Source organism: Punica granatum, chromosome 5, assembly GCF_007655135.1.
Source record: "Punica granatum isolate Tunisia-2019 chromosome 5, ASM765513v2, whole genome shotgun sequence".
Taxonomy (NCBI): Eukaryota; Viridiplantae; Streptophyta; class Magnoliopsida; order Myrtales; family Lythraceae; genus Punica; species Punica granatum.
Window position 1 is genome coordinate 28,436,385 of NC_045131.1, and position 21,819 is coordinate 28,458,203.

At 38.0% G+C, this 21,819-nt stretch overlaps 1 protein-coding gene and 1 long non-coding RNA gene across 5 annotated transcripts; one reads left to right on the forward strand and one right to left on the reverse strand.

The window, feature by feature from the left end:
• The first annotated feature begins 2,608 nt into the window (after positions 1-2,608).
• Positions 2,609-6,399, forward strand: LOC116209248 (G-type lectin S-receptor-like serine/threonine-protein kinase At1g11410). 3 transcript variants are annotated; one of them, XM_031542837.1, is made up of 9 exons: positions 2,611-3,039; positions 3,246-4,339; positions 4,477-4,590; positions 4,706-4,896; positions 4,980-5,190; positions 5,289-5,526; positions 5,603-5,753; positions 5,866-6,193; positions 6,334-6,399. In XM_031542837.1, exons 1-8 carry the CDS (start codon positions 2,840-2,842, stop codon positions 6,169-6,171), a joined length of 2,505 nt encoding a protein of 834 aa, XP_031398697.1. In that variant the 5' UTR covers positions 2,611-2,839; the 3' UTR covers positions 6,172-6,193; positions 6,334-6,399. The 3 variants fall into 3 exon arrangements, with proteins under 3 accessions (XP_031398698.1, XP_031398697.1, XP_031398695.1); XM_031542835.1 differs by having other exon boundaries at positions 5,866-6,372; XM_031542838.1 differs by lacking the exons at positions 5,603-5,753; positions 6,334-6,399 and having other exon boundaries at positions 2,609-3,039; positions 5,866-6,007.
• A 3,510-nt stretch (positions 6,400-9,909) lies between these two features.
• LOC116209249 lies at positions 9,910-20,667 on the reverse strand. Of its 2 annotated transcripts, none has more exons than XR_004157181.1 (5): positions 20,334-20,667; positions 14,110-14,171; positions 12,663-12,958; positions 11,337-11,404; positions 9,910-10,177 (listed from the first exon to the last, which is right to left on the reverse strand). It is a non-coding gene; the product is annotated as an uncharacterized LOC116209249 (long non-coding RNA). The 2 variants fall into 2 exon arrangements; XR_004157182.1 differs by lacking the exon at positions 9,910-10,177 and adding an exon at positions 10,889-10,945.
• Between the last annotated feature and the right edge of the window lie 1,152 nt (positions 20,668-21,819).

Genomic DNA, 21,819 nt, shown 5'->3' on the forward strand with positions numbered 1-21,819 from the left:
TGCTCTCTTATCTTAACTACAATGTGTCCTACCATCTCTTGATTCAATTTCTTCAATGCAGCTTTTAGTCCCTTTAATTTTTCAGCAACCACAAAACTAACACACCGTTGGATGCTAGGAGATTCCCATGAGTTCTTTACCACTTCTTGAAATCCTTCCATACATAGCCACATGTTCTCGAAACGGAAGAGTGCCGGCCCCCAGTTAATGGCATCCACCTCTAGTTTCAAAAGGTGATGGTCTGAGATAATTCTCGGTAAAAGTAGCTACACCATATCAGGAAACAAGTCCTCCCAGTCAGCAGACACTAAGATCGATCAATTCTCGAGTGAGACGCCCTTTCTCGATTGTTTGACCAAGTGAACTGGCCTTATTTTAGTGGTAAGTCTAGCAATTCGAATCTGTTGACAGAGTAATGAAATTCCCTGATACCGATCGTCTCCCTTCTACTTCTACACATTTTCACTTTGATGAAGAACAATATTGAAATCACCACCAATCACCCACGGTAATTGTAATTTTACTCTTGCAGCCTCGAGCTCTTCCCAAAGGAGACATCTTTCCGCCCCTTCCCCAGGCCCATACACACATGTGAATATCCACTTGCAATCACTATTAACCATTTGAAATACACAAGAAACTGTGCGACAACCCACCACAGAATCAATTAAGAAAATTTATTTGTTTTCCCCAATAACAAAATGCCCCATCTGTGCCATTTGCAGGAAGTTTCCTCCATTGCCAGCCCCTAAGCCCAACCAAACTACTAACGATAAAGTTGTTGGCCTTGGCTAGCTTATATTCTTGGATACTTATCAAATCTTCCCTCCATTCCTTCACATAATTTTTCATAACTTCCTTCTCGTTGGGATCGTTAAGACCCCTGATATTCCATGTAATGAAATTAACTTCCATTGATAAAAAACAATAGACCCTCTACTTGACCCCGGTGTGGATGAAACTCCATCATTTAAGCCCCTCTCGTAGTTGATGGAATAAGTTAGCCTCTTTTGTTTCCGATCCTTCCTCGAGGTCGTAGTTCGATCGACACTCTTCTCATCAGTTCTCATCCTCCGATCCTCTAATTTGCTCATTTCTATTTCCCGAAAGAGCTTCTTAACTTTTTCTTCAAATCCAACAAAAGACACTCCAACTAACCCACTCACCACTTCTACCCTTTGCAGGACACATTCTGAAATTGCTTTGTCCTCCTCATCCTCCATGCCTCTCCTAAGGTCGGATCCAGCAGGGAATTCACCAATGTCACGAACGCCACACTCGGGGCTTGCTGTAATTGGAGTGAAAGCTAAATTTCTATCTTCTGGAGAGAACTCCTTTTCTGCTTCGACATTAACTTGAGCGTCACGGCCCCCAACCTCTGGCTCGAAGAAAGCAGAATCAACATATCTGGGAGTATCATTTCGAGAATCGCCCCGACATGCAACCCTAGGCGGTGAGTGAACAACCTCAACGTCTTCAGAAGGGGAGCAAACCTGTTTCCAGAAAGAGACGTCGAAGAGAACTGCGTGAAAGGAGCTGCCGATGCTCTCGGATCCCCGAACCCGAACCGATTGGTGTGAACCGACCCAGATTTTAGTCGGGTTAGAGCTTCCCAGCCCTCCTTAAATGGCTTAACATGTATGGGTCGGGCATGCCTTTTACGAGTTGGGCCCAAATCTGAAATGATCCTCTTAAAGCAGTCCCCTTTCCAGAGATGGAGCCAATGATGGAGAATTCACCATTTCCTCTGTCAGGCTCCCTCGCGAGGTTTTGTCGATGACATTATGCTTGGGCTTATGAGCAGCCCTTGCAGGGATTGACCTCAGAGATGCATGGCACTATTTTTGCCCTTGCATGACACCTCCCGACCTATTAAAAAAAGACGTGGTTCACCCTTAGTCAAATTTCAGGCCACAATTCTGGCCTAAATCAGTCGCAGGCATATCAAGTGATTTGATCAAAGGGCAAAGATGTCGACCATTCATGATTTGATGGAAAACCGACACAAAAAGAAAGAATCAATTTTTTTTTTTTTTTAGTTTCATCAAGCAATTCCTTCCCGGTTAGAGGGGAAAGGGAACGAATGGGCACGAGAAGTTCAGCAAATAATAATCATATTCAAGACCTCTTGATTCGAGGTGAAAACTTGTGGTGCTATACTATGATCCCTTCTCATTTTCGGCCAACTTGCCAAGTGATCACTGTGATGGAATAGCTATTAATTCAGTCGGCATCTGACTTTGAATTGAGTGGCTGTGCCTCATGCATCGTATTGGAATATTATCTTTCTTCATCTTCAAGTCACGACCGTTGAAATTATTGCCACCACTTAAATACAATAATCTGCCACCAATAGGGTACGAAATGTCCACGAAGCAAGGAGACGAGGGAGATGTGACACTAACTCCAATCCTAAGGAACTAAATCGGCAAAGAAGTAAAATATTCCATGTTAATGGTATTAGTTATCAAGTCGATCAAAGCACGCACTTGACCCCTATACATATCCGCTGATGCTCTCATGACATTGATGTCTTATCCTTGACTCGATACCTGGTGGTGGCCAGCCCGCTTGGGATTCCTTGCACGTAAACTGTAAGGAAGCTTGTCGAAACTAGAAAATTAGCAACTGGGACCTATGGTCCTTCCTCTCGACATATACGGGCTCGACATCTTTCATGCAGTGCATAACTGTGAGTTTGGGTTTGGCTTGGAGGGAAATGTTAGGTCCGTTGATTAGGTCGGGATAGCCTGTAATTAGAGAATCTCTACTACATGCGAACATATTCCACCTGCTACCACAGAAGATATACAGAGGGCTAACATGTGAAAATTAGACCATGGATGCTTCCACAAAGATACTGCTCTTCTCCCTTCACACTTTTCTTCTGTTTCTTCACTATTCCCACTGCAAAACCTTAAAAACAATCACTCAGACCCTTCCTCTTCATGACGGTGACGTTCTGCTGTCGGAGAATGAAAACTTCGCCCTTAGGTTCTTCAGTCCTGGGAATTCTACCCATCGATTCATTGGGATTTGGTACCTTCTAAATATTTCTTCTCCTCCTTATAATAACTAATTAATATCCAATTTAATCTGTTGGAGAAAGTCTCGCAACCTGACATGGTATAGAAGCATAGGACAGGCTCTCTGGTGTCAGGTTTTGAAACATTATGTCTACTTTGGCTCAAGTGATTCGTGATTGACACTTCATTTGTGTTTTGTACTGCTTTTGATTTCAACAGGTACAACAAGGTTGCTGAGCAGACAGTTTTCTGGGTGGCTAATGGAGACCGGCCAATCAATGACACCTCTGGGGTTCTCTCGATCAACTCCGCTGGGGACCTTGTCCTCCAGTGCTGCAGCAATGGAAGCTTACCCCTTTGGTCCACGAATATGTCGACAACAATTTCTGACAATACCATCATTGCTCAGCTACAAGACGCTGGCAACTTCATCCTGCTCCAAGCGCCCAGCAACCATGTCTTGTGGCAGAGTTTTGATCATCCAACAGATACCCTGATGCCTTTCATGAAACTCGGGCTGGATCGGAGAACCGGCATGGATTGGGTCCTGACTTCCTGGCGATCTAAGGATGACCCAGGCCCGGGGAATTTCACTTTGAGGATCAACCAAACTGGTTACCCGCAACTGATCCTTTACAGCAATGGGGCCCCACACTGGCGAGGAGGCCCGTGGATGGGCCTGCGCTGGAGCGGCGTGCCCCAGGCGACCAACAACTTCATCTTCAACATCAGCTTTGTCAATAACCAGGAAGAGGTCTCATATTTCTATGGGTTAAGGAACACGTCAATCTTCTCAAGGTTGGTGATGGACCCCTCTGGCATGATCCAACGGTCCACTTGGCAAGCCCGGGATGGCCGGTGGAACGAGTTCTGGACTGCCCCCGAGGAGCAGTGCGATCATTACAGTTTTTGTGGGCCTAACGGCAATTGCAACCCCGACAATACGGACCAATTTACATGTGCTTGCCTCCCCAGTTTTGAGCCCAAGTCACTGGCAGATTGGTACCTCAGAGATGGGTCCGGCGGATGCATGAGGTCCCCTGGGGCTTCCATATGCCAAAGCGGGGAAGGGTTCATTATGGTGCCCCGCGTGAAGGTCCCCGACACTTCTCAGGCCCATGTCGACATGAGCTTGAGCCTTAGAGAGTGTGAGCAGAAGTGCTTGAGGAACTGTTCCTGCACAGCCTACACAAGCGCTGATGAGAGCAGGGGAGGATTTGGTTGCTTGGCATGGTATGGTGATCTGCTGGATATAAGGACATTTTCTAATAGTGGACAGGACTTATATGTGCGGGTTGATGCAGCCACGTTAGGTACTTATGAAGTAACATAAACTTTCTTGTCCTTTCATTATATTAATAGCTTGGGATCTTTCTGATAAAAATCTCAAGAAGTGCACATAATCAAGCCATTTGCCCTTAATTATACAATTATACTTTCAAATGGCCAGCTCGTATGGCGAAGAAGAAAGGATCTACTGGGAAGTGGTTAATCGGCGTAACCGTAGCAGCTGGTGTGATTCTGGTGTTAATGATCGTATTGTTTATAATGAAGAAAACGCAACGTAAGTGAGTTGAATTCTTTGCTTCTTTGTGTGAAAAAGTATCTGAGACGGATAAGCTACTTGTACTTGAAACTTATTGTTCTGTTTATTCAATTGAACTGTGTTTTAAAATTAGGGAGAACAAGGCCTCTTGATACCCCAAGGACTGCACATTTCGAGGATGAATCACGGAATATGCAGGACCTGGAATATGACAGCAAAAAATCAGATTTGCCATTATTTGATCTAAGCACTGTAGCCACTGCCACAAACAATTTTTCTTTCATTAACAAGCTTGGGCAAGGTGGATTTGGTTCCGTTTATAAGGTATGTCTGTTCATCATAAAATTCTGAATTTCATTACAAATCTTTTTACCTGAACAGAACGCTGAGTTTAATTTAATTTGCAGGGAGTACTTGATGATGGAAAGGAAATAGCGGTTAAGAGATTGTCAAAATCCTCTGGACAAGGAATCGGAGAGTTCAAGAACGAGGTCACATTGATTGCTAAGCTGCAGCACAGGAATCTTGTGAAAATCCTAGGCTGCTGTATCCAAGAGGACGAGAAAATGTTGATTTATGAATACCTGCCAAATAAAGGCTTGGACTCATTTCTTTTCGGTAAATCCTGTTCCTAGTTTTTTCTATTATATATATATATATATATATATATTCTTCTTATGTACATAATTCCAGGACGAGTTTTGGTTGATCTATAGATGAAAAGAAGAGGCTTTTGCTTGATTGGAGAAAACGCTTTGAGATTGCTTCTGGAATAGCTCGAGGGATCTTGTACTTACACCAGGATTCAAGGTTCAGGATCATCCATCGGGATCTGAAAACAAGCAATGTGTTGCTCGACGCTTCAATGAACCCAAAAATCTCCGATTTTGGCATGGCTAGGATATGCGGAGGGGACCAGATCGAAGGGAATACTAGACGAGTTGTAGGGACATAGTAAGTATCTTTGACAAGTTGACAAGAAGATTTTTGTATCCACTCTACATATAAACTATTCATTGTGCTGCCACAGTGGTTACATGTCACCGGAGTACGCGATGGAGGGGTTGTTTTCGATAAAATCTGATGTGTACAGTTTTGGAGTCGTGCTGTTGGAGATCGTTTCTGGGAAAAGAAACAGCAGCTTCTATCAGGAGAATCCGTCTTGCAGCCTAGTTGGCCTTGTAAGGGAGCCATTGTACCAATTCACCTCAATTGGCATTGGACTATAGTCAGCCATAATTGTTGCTCCTTTAAATTCCATGCTAAATCACTAAAAATATTTCATTATTACAGGTTTGGGAGTCGTGGCAAAAGGGATCATCTTTGGACATTGTCGACCCATCAATGGGCAATATGTATTCCGATTGCGAGGTTTTGAGATGCATCCATATCGGATTGCTCTGCGTGCAAGAATTTGCCATGGATAGGCCTACCATGTCAGCAGTTGTGTTCATGTTAGGAACCAACGTGAGGCTTCCTTCCCCGATGCCGCCTGCTTTCGCTTTCAAGAGGATACAGGGCAGATCCGACGTCTCTTCCTCTGGTGAAAAGGCCAACTCAGTAAACGACATGTCCCTTACTGTTGTCGAAGCCCGTTAAACTAAATAGCCTTCTAGAAATGGTACATTATGCAAGTGGATCTAGAATCTCTTGTTGTGAGAAGATGCTAATTTGAGATATATCTCATACCATTTTGCTGTGCTTGAAGAGCTGGATTTGAAACTTAAAGACAACCATTAATTAAGAGGATACTGCTTCCAGGTGTCTGATTAATCGGGTGCTGGACTCATGATATCTCTACAAATGCAAATTCCCATACTCCCTTGATTCTTCATCTTTTCACTGCTATCCAAGGTATTAGTATATTGAGCAACTGGTAATTATAGCCCTCAATCATTGTAAATCATCTATCAACAGAAATTTACTTTGCGTGGTCAAGAAGCTTGGGTTAGAAGAGTTCATGGAGGAACTAGGCAAAGGATTCTGCCTACTGATGGACTACGACAAGAAGGTGATCACATTTGAGAGCCTAAAAAGGAACCTGGCGTATGAGCAACAAGGATGTGAGGTCCATGCTCGGGAAGGCATTTCAGACAAAGACAGGGCTTGAAGTGAGAGGAAGTTTTGCATTTTTATGTTCGGAGTTGATGAAAGGTTCAGGAGGAATTGTCGAAAGAAGCCATTTATATTGACAATTTCCAGGTTCCCCAAATCTACTTCGTCATTTTGCCGTAATCCCTTTCCTTTTTCCCCTAATGGAATTAATTCTGACGTTGTTTCATGAATGAACATATGTACCCTGCAACATATTATTGAAATATGTTGTCCCACAAATATTGAAAAAGAAACCACAAGTTTAGATGATGCTTGAATCTAGCAACCTATGAGCTTAACCTTTTGAATTGGAAATGACCCCAATCGTGTAAGACCCGGCTAATGCACAAGGATACAATTATATATATATATATATGTCATGACTCGAAATTTCAACAGAATTTCCCTTATATTTTCTCGATATTCAATATCACATAAACTATTTATATAAAACATGGTTTCCACAACTCCCAACAACATACAACCAACCCAAGAAACTCTAATATGTATATACTTCCGAAGATAGTACTTTTTCTCAACCATATCACTAAACCAACTAAACAAAAATTTCATGACGTAACATAACTATAACATTCTACAAAAACTTACTACTTATACTATGAGCGGGTCTAACTGCCAAAAATCCTTCACGCTGATTCTCGATATCCAAAAAGTTTTGCTTTGCTGTTAGTTAAGCTCCTAACTCATCTAAAAAATATATGCAAGGTATAAGCTGCATCTCAATGGGCACTATATTTCAAAGTAAAATAAATTATTTTTAAATAATAATTATATATTTTTAAACGACTAAGTGTTCATATAGATGATACTAGTATACCGAAGTCCGTCATTTAATTCACTAATACAACGTCGTATACATTATCCACAAATACTTACTAACTTGATTCTTAAACAATCAATCATATTTATAACCATATAATAATAGTAAAATTAGTCATTAACTCAACATCACTTAACATTCATACACTGACTATATTCAATTCTAACAAACAACACGGCTTTCACAGAATAACTTCAGACAGCCTCAACAATCAACACATCTATAGCAATCAGATCAGACAAACAATAAACAACACAATCAATCAATATAGTCATAGGGTTGCATTTCTTCGTAACAGAGTTGTGACGGTACCGTGACCCTGCATATCTCAAATAATTTATTTGCATGTCTTCATAAACATATCTCATAAGCGGGGGCTGCCCATTATCCTCCGACAGTAAGAGTCTTATCACGACCTGAAATTTTAGCAGAGTCTTCCCTAAATTTTCTCGATGTCCATTATCACATAACTATTCACATAAAATCTGCTTTCCATAAACTTTCAAAATATATAACCAATCTAGCAAACTCTAATACGTATATATACTTCTCAAGAGATTTTTTTTTCGCACCCACGTTAGTAATCCAACTAAACAAAATTTTCAGATCGTAACATTTTCAAATACATTCTATACAAAAAGAATATTTATCAAATAACTAAGATCCCTACCTAGTTCTCTAAGATGATGTTCAAAAAATTTCTCCTGGCTCATTTGAAAAATATATACAAGGTGTGAGCTGCAACTCGGTGAGTACTATATTCCAAAGTAAAATGAATTATTATTAAATACATATTTAATTACAAACAATCAAACATTCAAATAAACTATACAATAACATCCAATCCAACTATCAACTCAACCGCACACATATATGGTATATACATATATATATATATGTATACACAAACTATATTAATAATTTTATCCAGTATAGTAACAAAATTTAAGTCCTACTAACGAATACACATAACTCTTCCAACCATTTCTCTAATATCCAATATCACATAAATATCAAATATCCATTCATTCAGCATTCCATCGCAAATCACAACACAATCACTTGACAGATCAAGCTCTAGCACTCCACCCGCATTCAAGTATAAGAATATGTTCATACAAGCTCAACATTCATCACATCCATTAAAATTCAATCCGAACAAACAATGCACAACACTAGTCAACAATATAGGCATAGGATTGCATTTTCTTGCAACAGAGTCATAACGATACTGTGATCCCACACCTCATTTATATCATCATCAACTCCCAATATCCATCTCATAAGCGAAGACCGCCTATTAACCTATGGCGGTAAGAGTTGACCTCAATTTATATTCCGTCGGGTCCAACGACCGATCGGGCCCCTTTTTTTATTCCACCGGGTCCAGCGATCGATCTGGCCCATATTTATATTTCGCCGAGTCAAGCGGCCGATATGGCCCATATTTATATTCCGCCGGGTCCAGCGGCCGATATGGCCCATATTTATATTCCGCCGGGTCTAGCGGCCGATCTGGTCCATATTTATATTTCGCCGGGTCTAGCGGTCCCATATTTATAATCAAATAACAATCACAAGTACAATCAACTGCAACCATACCATATGATATCATATACCCACACCAAATTTTTATTCTCAAACTATCACAATATTTCATTTAATAATAACATCCAGACAATTCATGTCTCATATAATGACATCAGAATCCATCACTTATCCTATATCCACATAAATCAATTTATACGCTACATACAATTATTACCAACTAAAGTTATTGCAATGATCACAATAATCACATAACCTCAAACAGATAACTACAACACAAACAAAAAACATCTGTCAAATCCTCTTATTATAATCAATCCTATTAATCCCACCAACATTACCATCCACTTAACGTATTATATATTTATATAAACATATATATATATATATATCATTTCACAATAGAATAATGTACTCACATAACATACATATATATATCATTTCACAATGGAATGAAATACTCACTAAAACCCCTAAAAAAATAGCTCAATGAGTCGAGCCTTCCGGATGTACAATCTCGATCTTCTCAGCCCCTATTAAGTTCAAGCATAAATGTTAAATAATATGCTAAATAAAAGTATAGCTATACATCAGTTCAACACCCTTGTTACTACGTTGATATAGCTATAACATAAGATGTTCCTAATTAACAAGTGCTTTTCCCTCTCTCTTTCGGTTTCCGACAACTCTCTAAATGGGGCACAATGCAAAATGATATGTATATACATAACTCAAAGCACATCGACTTGCCTCATATGTACGTGAGATGTCCATATCATATAACATATTGAAATCTGCCACGACTCGAAATTTCGATAGAACTTTTCCTAAATTTCATCAAATCCATTATCACATAAAGAATTTTCACATAAAACTTACTTCTCATAAATTTCCAAAGTATATAACCAATCCATCAACTCTAATAGGTATATACACTTTTCCAGAGATTTCTTTTTCGCTCTCCCATCAGTGGTACAACTAAACAAAATCTTCAGGTCGTAACATTCTAAAGTCCATTCTATACAAAAAGGATATCTAATCAAATAACTAAGGTTCCTACCTAGTTCTCCAAGCTGATCCCCGATATCAAAAAGTGGTTCCTCCGCGCAATTGGAAACTTATCTGGAAAAATGTATGTAGGGTGTGAGCTGCATCTCAGTGAGCACTAAATTCCAAAGCGAAATGAATAATATTAAGTGATAAATATATTTTAGACAACCAAATATTCATATAGATAGTAGTAGCATAACCAAGTCTATCAATTAATTTACCAACACGACATATTAGACAATACGTACAAATGATTACTAAGTTCATTCATCAACAATCAATTGCCCTTATAACCATATAACTATTATTATAATTAACCATTAACCCAACATTATCTTGCACTCATAGCCTAGCTAAATCAAATTAGCAAACAATACGGCTTCCACGTAATAATTTAGACAATCATAATAATCATCACATTTACAGCAATCCAATCAAACAAACAACATACAACTCAACCAAATCAATATAGTCATACGTTGCATTCCTTCGCAATAGAGTTGTGACGATACTGTGACCTCGCACTTCTCGCTCACATCATTCTCAACTCCCAATATCCATATCTCATAAGCGGGGGCCGCCTATTAACTTCTGGCGGTAAGAGTTGACCTCAATTTGTATTCCGCCGGGTCTTAGCGGCCGATCAGGTCCTTTTTTCTATTCCGCCGGGTCCAGCGACCGATCAGGCCCCTATTTATATTCATTCGGGTCCAGCGGCCGATCATGCCCCAATTTATATTCCGCCGGGTCCAGCGGCCGATCAGGCCCTATTTGTATTCCGCTGGGTCCAGCGACCGATCTGGCCCATTTTGTAATCCGTCGAGTCCAACGGTCCCATGGCTATAGTCAAACAACAATCACAAGCACAGTCAACTGCAGCCATGCCATCAGACATCATAAGCCCACACCAAATCCATATTTCCAAATTTTCGCAATCTCCGCATACACAACCACAATCCCAATCATAATGAATCACATTATCAGCATATACTTCATACGCAATCCACATATTCAATCACCCTGCATATCCCAAATCAAGGTGAAACATAAAAGGCCATATTTCTCAGATCCTTTCCCACAACATTGCAAGACTGATTCCTTAATCTAACTACCACTATATTCGTCTTAAACAATTTATATAATTATAACACATAATTTCACGAGGAAATAGAGTATTCATATAGCATACTATAATTATATATATCATTTCACAATGGAATGAAGTACTCACCGACAACTCCAAGAAAAACAGCTCATTGGATCAACCCTTTTAGTGCTAGGATTCAGTCTCCGCGATCCCTATTATTCGCATACCTTTGATTAGATAATAAAAATATAGCAACATCACAGGAACTTCCAATATCTCCCACAATCTTCACTAGAAACCTATTATTTCCAATGAGTCCCGGTTTATGTATATTGTATTCATTATGCCCATTTCTAATTATGAAGTTAACCTCATTGAAATCTACTCGCTCTAAAAGCACACACTGACCAGTTACGAGTTACATTCCCAATTAAGAATTTAACCTCATTAAAACCAATTTAAAGAGACATAATCATCCTTTGTAAAATGCTCACCCTAACCAACTTCAACAAGCAACATAAATCAAAAGGGCTACTAACAATCGATGAAGTAGTACCATTCAACCTAAACGGAATACTTAGGTCAGCACTATCCATAAATCTAATAGGAAATAAAACCAAACAATAACAGTTACTCTTACAATGCTTTCAATACACCTCAACTAGTTTGGTATATTTCCCTTAGTCATCCACTAAAGCATAATTCCTCTCTGACAATTCATTCAGACAATATTAAAGCAATTTCTTAAGAAGATCAATTCCACGCATAGGCAACTCAAACAACAAGAGCAACGGATAATAAGGTGCTTAAACCATATTTCAAATGTTTTAAAACAACAACAAATTTCTCCTCAATAACCTCACCAATCCTGGCTCGTATCCTAACATAATAACACACCAAAACATGTAACTTAAGGGCATGCTCTGCTATTTTACATAGGTGGATAAGCAAGACCACCTCTAACTTGTCAATCTACAATCCACTTAATCATGATTGTAGCTCACCAAATGGAATGCATATATGAGCAAGAGAAGCATCTTACAGTACAAAACTTATAAAATCAATCTCACTTAATCTAATTACTTCAACTACAGATAATTAAACAAAGCTAAATCCATAGATATTTCCATCTTTTATCCAACCAATTAAATCAATTGGAATCATCATACATAAAATGAGAACAAGAATTCAATCTTGCAATTTTTTTCCTAATATTGATCAAAATCATCCGAATTTCATAGAATCAATTCATAGAAATGCCAATTCAACTCAGCCACCACACGTCAAATTTATAGCTAGACAACCACATAATCTCAACATATAACTCAATTCTCTGTTAATCATATCCAATCAGCCCCCTTCACTATCGAATTAATCGAACCCTAGCTGAGTTAAGATGAAAGAAGAATAACTTAATCAGCACCTAATCATAATGAATAAGAATGTCTAAGGTGAGAAGAATCAACTTACTTCAAGAACCCGAGCCTAGCCTTCCTCTCCCCCTTGGTTCCTTCCTCAGCTCACTCTGTTCTGTCTCTTTCTTCTCCCATCCTCTGTTTCTCTATTTCTCCCTTAACTCCCGCAGCATAATAGAAGGAGGGAAGAAAAAGAAAGCAACAGAACAGAACAAGAAGGAAAGAAGAAGAAGAAGAAGAAGTGAATGGTAACTCATGTCTTCGTTCCTTTTCTTTCCTTAACTTTCTCTGTCTCTCTTTCTATCTCTTGCTCTGTTTTCTTCTTCAGATTTTCCAGCCCAAAACGAAAATCTAAATAAGGAAAAGAGAAAAGTCAATGGCGGTGGATTTGGGGTGAGCTGGGGGAGGAGATGGGAAAGAAATTCCAACGAGTTAAGCATCTACTTTCCAATTTAGTTCTTCGATTTACTTATTACCATCGAACTCACACGGATTACATATTCAGGCACAAGAAGAAATCAAGTCGCTAGCACATTCATAACACATCCATAACAAACTGATTTCAAGCCCAAATCACTACTTAAGGTGATTCTCCAAATTCCGATTCCGATAAGTCTCCTAAACAATCAAAATAAACCACATAACATACGCTTTTCTATTATTCTTGACCCCCAGATCATCCTTGTCTGACTTTCTTCCTCTTCCGAGCTCCTAATCAAACTCTCTATCACTGTGTTTCTCCCAAGCATAACAATCCTCTCAAACATAAGCCAACTCAACTTATAATTATCCAAGAATATATGTATGCACGTGCAAAAGTCTATATTTTCATTATTTACCAAAAGAAAGAAGGAGATTATAAACATGGCAGCAAATATTTAATTCAATCAGAGATCCAAATAATATTCCGACAAACTAAATCAAATATATATGTGCTCAAAGAATTGCAAGCACTTCTGTAAAACTTGATATGAAAAACCTAATCGCTTAATGATATTTCCAATCCTCGATTGCTTAGTATCCATTTCCGTATTGTGCAGTGCAAATGTAAATTTCAACAAGCAGACATAAGCCGATGCTTATTCAATAACAAATCCAAAGCATAAACAACTCAATTAACAAGCATAGAATTCGAAGGAATCCTAGCAAAATCACCACAATTATCCAAAAATTACTCGGGGATCAAGCTTCAACTTAAGTCTACAGGATCTCCTAACCTAGGCTCTGATACCAAAATTGTCACGACCCGAAATTTCAATAAAACTTTACCTAAATTTCATCGAATCCATTATTACATAAAAAAATTTTCACATAAAACTTACTTCTCATAAATTTCAAAAGTATATAACCAATCCATCAACTCTAATAGGTATATACACTTTTCCAGAGATTTCTTTTTCGCTCTCCCATCAGTGGTACAACTAAACAAAATCTTTAGGTCGTAACATTCTAAAATCCATTATATACAAAAAGGATATCTATCAAATAACTAAGGTTCCTACCTAGTTCTCCAAGCTGATCCCCGATATCAAAAAGTGGTTCCTCCGCGCAGTTGGAAACTTATCTGGAAAAATATATATAGGGTGTGAGCTGCATCTCAGTGAGCACTAAATTTCAAAGTGAAATAAATAATATTAAGTGATAAATATATTTTAGACAACCAAATATTCATATAGATAGTAGTAGCATAACCGAGTCTATCAATTAATTCACCAACACGACATATTAGACAATACGTACAAATGATTACTAAGCATACATCAACAATCAATTGCCCTTATAACCATATAACTATTATTAGAATTAACCATTAACCCAACATCATCTTGCACACATAGCCTAGCTAAATCAAATTAGCAAACAATATGGCTTCCACGTAATAATTAGACAATCATAATAATCATCACATTTACAGCAATCCAACCAAACAAACAACATACAACACAACCAAATCAATATAGCCATAGGTTGCATTCCCTCGCAACAGAGTTGTGACGATACCGTGACCCCGCACTACTCGCTCACATCATTCTTAACTCCTAATATCCATATCTCATAAGCGGGGGCCGCCTATTAACCTCTGGCGGTAAGAGTTGACCTCAATTTGTATTCCGCCGGGTCTTAGCGGCCGATTAGGTCCCTTTTTCTATTTCGCCGGGTCCAGCGGCCGATCATGCCCCAATTTATATTCCGCCGGGTCCAGCGGCCGATCAGACCCTATTTGTATTCCGCTGGGTCCTGCGGCCGATCTGGCTCATTTTCTAATCCGCCGGGTCCAGCGGTCCCATGGCTATAGCCAAACAACAATCACAAGCACAGTCAACTGCAGCCATGCCATCACACACCATAAGCCCACACCAAATCCTTATTTCCAAATTTTCGCAATCTCCGCATACACAACCACAATCTCAATCATATTGAATCACATTATCATCATATACTTCATACGCAATCCAAATATTCAATCACCCTGCATATCCAAAATCAAGGTGAAACATAAAAGGTCATATTTCTCATATCCTTTCCCACAACATTGCAAGACCGATTCCTTAATCTAACTACCACTATATTCGTCTTAAACAATTTATATAATTATAACACATAATTTCACGAGGAAATAGAGTATTCATATAGCATACTATAATTGTATATATCATTTCACAATGGAATGAAGTACTCATCGACAACTCCAAGAAATACAGCTCATTGGATCAACCCTTTTAGTGCTAGGATTCAGTCTCCGCGATCCCTATTATTCGCATACCTTTGATTAGAAAATAAAAATATAGCAACATCACAGGAACTTCCAATATCTCCCACAATCTTCACTAGAAACCTATTATTTCCAATGAGTCCCGGTTTATGTATATTGTATTCATTATGCCCATTTCTAATTATGAAGTTAACCTCATTGAAATCTACTCGCTCTAAAAGGACACACTGACCAGTTACGAGTTACATTCCAAATTAAGAATTTAACCTCATTAAAACCAATTTCAAGAGACATAATCATCCTTTGTAAAATGCTCACCCTAACCAACTTCAACAAGCAACATAAATCAAAAGGGCTACTAACAATCGATGGAGTAGTACCATTCAAGCTAAACGGAATACTTAGGTCAGCACTATCCATAAATCTAATAGGAAATAAAACCAAACAATAACAGTTACTCTTACAATGCTTTCAATACACCTCAACGAGTTTGGTATATTTCCCTTAGTCATCCACTAAAGCATAATTCCTCTCTGACAATTCATTCAGACAATATTAAAGCAATTTCTTAAGAAGATCAATTCCACTCATAGGCAACTCAAACAACAAGAGCAACGGATAATAAGGTGCTTAAACCCGATTTCAAATGTTTTAAAACAACAAAAAATTTCTCCTCAATAACCTCACCAATCCTGGCTCGTATCCTAACATAATAACACACCAAAACATGTAACTTAAGGACATGCTCTGCTATTTTACTTAGGTGGATAAGCAAGACCACCTCTAACTTGTCAATCTACAATCCACTTAATCATGATTATAGCTCACCAAATGGAATGCATCTATGAGCAAGAGAAGCATCTTACAGTACAAAACTTATAAAATCAATCTCATTTAATCTAATTACTTCAACTCCAGATAATTAAACAAAGCTAAATCCATAGATATTTCCATCTTTTATCCAACCAATTAAATCAATTGGAATCATCATACATAAAATGAGAACAAGAATTCAATCTTGCAATTTTTTTCCTAATATTGATCAAAATCATCCGAATTTCATAGAATCAATTCATAGAAATGCCAATTCAACTCAGCCACCACACGTCAAATTTACAGCTAGACAACCACATAATCTCAACATATAACTCAATTCTCTGTTAATCATATCCAATCAGCCCCCTTCACTATCGAATTAATCGAACCCTAACTGAGTTAAGATGAAAGAAGAATAACTTAATCAGCACCTAATCATAATGAATAAGAATGTCTAAGGTGAGAAGAATCAACTTACTTCAAGAACCCGAGCCTAGCCTTCCTCTCCCCCTTGGTTCCTTCCTCAGCTCACTCTGTTCTGTCTCTTTCTTCTCCCATCCTCTGTTTCTCTATTTCTCCCTTAACTCCCGCAGCAGAATAGAAGGAGGGAAGAAAAAGAAAGCAACAGAACAGTACAAGAAGGAAAGAAGAAGAAGAAGAAGAAGAAGTGAATGATAGCTCATGTCTTCGTTCCTTTTCTTTCCTTAACTTTCTCTGTCTCTCTTTCTATCTCTTGCTCTGTTTTCTTCTTCAGATTTTCCAGCCCAAAACGAAAATCAAAATAAGGAAAAGAGAAAAGTCAATGGCGGTGGATTTGGGGTGAGCTGGGGGAGGAGATGGGAAAGAATGTCTGGCCACGTGGGGCCCTTTAAAGCCTTTCTTTATCTTTTATCTTTTTTTTTCTTTTTTTTTTCGTTTTTAAACTCACCAACCAAGAATAAAAGAAAAGGACAATGGAGATTTGAGGCGGTAGAAAGAGATAACATGGAAGAAGATTGGATTTGGTGTGGCAAGTTCCACCATTAATAATACAACACCCTAATCAAATCAGTATTTTATTTCCATTTCTTTGGATTATTATTATTATTTCCAGTTGTTCTAAAGCAATTGCTTAATTAAAAATAAACCTATACATAGTATACATTCTATATAAATATATATGTTTGAAAATACTACTCATAAAGTAATTATGATTTACATAATATAATGTGTGTATATCAATATATATGTTTCTATGTATATATACGAAACTGTCGAGTTTCACAAAATCACTCGAGGAAAGCATAACAAAGCATAGAAATGACACTTCAATTGGCTTAAGAATATTGATTGGCCAAGCAAAAGCAACTTAACGTTAGAGAACAAGCTCGACTCAATACTCCGTAACCAACACAGCATCCATTTCAATGTTACTTCTATCAAGAATAACTCAAATTTTCATCTGATTTCACCACTTTATAATCATATAACCAACTCAATTGAAGATGATAGAGCGCAGCAACAACCAATTTCCTATCTACATCTTGTCATCTACTTACCTCATATTATAAAACAATAATTCCCAACTTCAAACTCTTTCCTTGAACTTCACAATAGGCAACCTCAATTAAACCCACGAGAAAATTTCTATGCGAAAACACTCTCCAAAGTCGAAACTGAATTGGCATTATTTGGAATTATTTGACCAACCTCTAATTTGCAATTCTCAAAAAGCAAGATATATGCATTTATATATATACACACACGATATATGCATATATATCTGTATACATACGCCTGCACACAGATATATATATATATATATACACACACACATACATACTTTCAAGAAGGCATAGATTGATCTTAAGAGCTTACTCCTCTAGTTGTTTAAGTAAAATTCAACATAAAACAATCCGTATCAGCCACATGCAAGATAATCTAAAGAACAAATAGAATGAAGACAAACAAACACAACAAAGACAACTATTTCAGCTTGAACATACCGAACCATATTGAGTATCTACGCAAATGCAAGTTTCAGCTTCAATTCTAAGGTTTCCTTCCCATATCCCGACTCTCCCTACTTCATTTCCCTCAATTCTCCTCTAACTTGCACCTTAGCTCTCTTGCTTTCTCTCTCTCTCCCTCTCTCCCCCTCTGCTCTTCTCTCTTTCTTTTTGGTTTTTTTCCAGTAGAAAAATAGAGCAAGGAAGAAAAGGGGAGAAGTCAATGGCGGTGGGTTTGCTGGGGGAGGAAGGAAGGCCATGTCGGGCCTCTTGCTATCCTTTTTTTTTTTAATTCTCCATCCACAAAAAAATTATGATAGATAATATACATGTATATTACATAAGCATATGCATGTGAAAAAATCAACCCGTGTCTTATAAGTCTAGCGGTCCATTTTATATCTCGTCGGATCAGCGGGTCTAGGCATTCCTTTTTGTATCACGCCGGATCAGCGGTCTAGACGTCCCTTTTTGTACCTCGCCGGATCAACGGTCTAGGCATCTTATTTATATATCACCAGATCAGCGGTCCCATGACTATAAATAGTAATATCACAAGCATAATCAATTGCAATAATGTCATCTTACCTCATATATCCATACCAATTTCTTATTCCCAAATTATCACAATATCATCACATATCTCATACACAATCAATATATACAATCACATCGCATATCTCATGTCAACATGAAATATAAATATCTCTTAAATCATTTCACCCAACATAACAAGACCAATTTATTAATCTCTAACTATCACAATATTCTTCTTAAATAATTTATATAACTATACTATATCATTTCACAAGGGAATAGAGTACTCATCGAACACCCAAAATGGTTTATCAAACTTGATCTTCAAGATGCACAATATTGGTGTCCTCAGCCCCTATCAATCATAAGCACAACTTAGAAAATAATTTGTATCTCGTAAATCATTTTTTCCACTGGTCCTCATACCAAATCACACCATAGTGGCTTTAAAGGATCTAATAAATCTAAAATATAACGCATCAATAGCATCAACCACCAAACACTCTATATAAGGAATCCTCTTATAAATTTTTCTACCTTAGCATATTTCATAATTTACAGTTTATCGACCTTAGATAACTTGTCTAAGCTAAATATTAACTTAAAATGTTGATAATCCAAAAATAGGTATAATGGTTTAGTGGCCATATCCAAATACACAGAGAAAGACAACAGCCGATCATCCCCCACAAGTCTCACAAACTCATGTGGATATCTAGTTCTTCACACTTCCATTACTTCCACCTCACAATTTAGTAAAGCACATACGAGTAACAACTTTAATGGAAAACCAACTTACTTCATCTTAGTCTCAAAAGAAAAAGATTATTTAGACTCAATTGCCCTTACAAATTATGGGTACTCAAACACGCAATTTACTAATGATCTCCAATAAGAAAACTAAATCCAGTTGAAACAATTCTTAGACAACCAGTAAGTTTCTCCTATCAATGGCGTGCATATCATTAAATAATAAACAACCAACTCCTTTAACCATTGCTTACATAAACTCCCATTTCACCATTTATGCCAACTATGAGAGAAATTCCAATTCAGCTACAAATAGAGCATTTCAACAACAAAAGAAAGAAATAATTTCAGCTGTGACTCTATAAAATTAGCTACCATGTTCATGGCTTCCACTCAAGAACCTTAATTAATTATCACCTCGGCTTGTCAACCTAATCATTTATTCAATCATGATTCCAATTCATCAAACGATATATATATGTATTAGCAAAATATATATGTATATATATAAGCAAAATGAGACTTAACCATGTGCAAAATCAATGTTATCCATCAAAGCATACACTGACCTAATCGAACGTACTAACTCTTCCTATTTGGTGATTTGACTAGCTTATACTTCCTATTTCACAAAAGGAAAAGGAACCAGCTAGAAGAAACCTTAAAAGAAAACGAGTTCAGCTATACGTACCCAAAACATCAATAATCTAAAAGGGTCTGAGCTTGCCCACTTCCTTCACCATCAATCCAAATAACCGAACTTCCAAATTCACAACAAGAAAACACCCAACTAAAAAAAATCCATACAAACCAACTAAGCTATATACTAAACATGCCCGAAACTCAATTGGAAACAAGACTAATTAGATGTATATCGTATCTCCATCACTAGTTAACTAATACCAATCTACTCGGTTCTTACCTCCCTCTTCAGACCCTTTCTCATCTCTCCGTTTGCTCTGTTCTCTGTCTTCCTCCATTTGATTTCTCCCTCTGGTGTGCTTCTGGTCGCCTCACTGTGCTTTGTTCTACGCAAAACGAAAGGAAATAACGGAGCTGTTGCTCCGTTCAGAAGCTCCCCAAAGCTCAGCCCTCTTCTCCTACGAATTTTGCTTAGCTCAGCCGCTTCCCTCTCACTCTCTCGTATGCTATTTCGCGGTTCCATCGAAAGAGAAGGGAAAAAAAAAAAGAAGAAGCTTCCATTGCAATCTCTGACTCTGTTTGGAGCTCTCTCTCTCTCTCTCTCTCTCGCTCCCCCCCCCCCCCCCCCCCCCCCCCCCCCCCCCCCCCCCTCTGTCTCTCTATCTTGTGCCCCGTTTTTCTCTCGGTCCAAGAACACAGCTCTCCCCCTAGAAAATTAAAACCCAAGATAAAAAAAAAAAAAAGGATGGGAAGCTTCAAGAAGGAAGAATTAAAAAAATTAATTACAAATATTATGGGCTTAGAGAATATTGGAGGCCTTGTGGGCTTAATGGCTTCACTCATGCTAGCCCATGGATTTCCTTGAGATATATATGTGTGTGTGCGCGCGCATGGTACGTATGTGAATGTATTAAAAAAATGTGAGGTTCCAAAATATATATACAGTATGCATACATTTATTGATGGTATTCACATACACACATACATCTATAGTATATATATATATTTATTTTAGGTGCATTGACAAAATAAATAAATGGATAAATAATAAATTTAATAAATTAGTATATAAATAAATTGCAGGCTATTAGGCCTAATTCGGAGGAATGGGTCTTGAGCCCAATCCATGGTCTCACTCAGCCCAAATGAATTTTCCATCGCCTCCCTTATTCCTTTGACTTTTGTAATTGTTTCTTTTTTGTTTATGGGAGAGAGAGAAGGAAGATTCTGGTCAAAAGAAAAAAAAACAGAGAGAAAAAGAGTGAGAGCGAGGGAGTAGCAGAGCGAAAGGAGAGGGCTCGGTGGAGCTCATGGGAGAGGAAGATGGGATCACAGGGGGCTTAGCGATGGAAGAATGAGCATAGAACTCGGAATAGAGTTGAACCAAGGAGGAGGAAGGAAGAATCGAGAGGAAGGCAGGAGATTAGTTTATGGGCATGATTAGGTTTGTAGTTGAGGTTTATTTCTTCTATCTTCCTTTTGTTGATTGCGTTTTGTTGGTGAATTGGAATATGTTAGGTTAGTGGTATTATTTAAAATGGAACAGAGCATGGAGAGAAGAGAATGGATAAAAGATTGAGAGGACAAAAAGGAAGAGATTAAGTTTATAATCAATGACATGCTTGAGTATGAGATATTGAGTTTAAATTGATTGAGCTTCGTTTACTTTTAACCTTGTTTTTCTTGGATGAGTTGAGTAGTTGCTTGTTTTCATGGAGTTCCACTCTTGAAATCAATTGTTTTATTAATGTAAGTATCTTGTTAAT

What these genes read in the sequence shown, in the direction of transcription:
- LOC116209248 (XM_031542837.1), top strand. Translation starts at nt 2,840, where the DNA reads ATGGATGCTTCCACAAAGATACTGCTCTTCTCCCTTCACACTTTTCTT. An exon ending in CATCGATTCATTGGGATTTG is followed by an intron (nt 3,040 to 3,245) that starts GTACCTTCTAAA and finishes TGATTTCAACAG; the next exon opens with GTACAACAAGGTTGCTGAGC. An exon ending in GATTTGGTTCCGTTTATAAG is followed by an intron (nt 4,897 to 4,979) that starts GTATGTCTGTTC and finishes TTTAATTTGCAG; the next exon opens with GGAGTACTTGATGATGGAAA.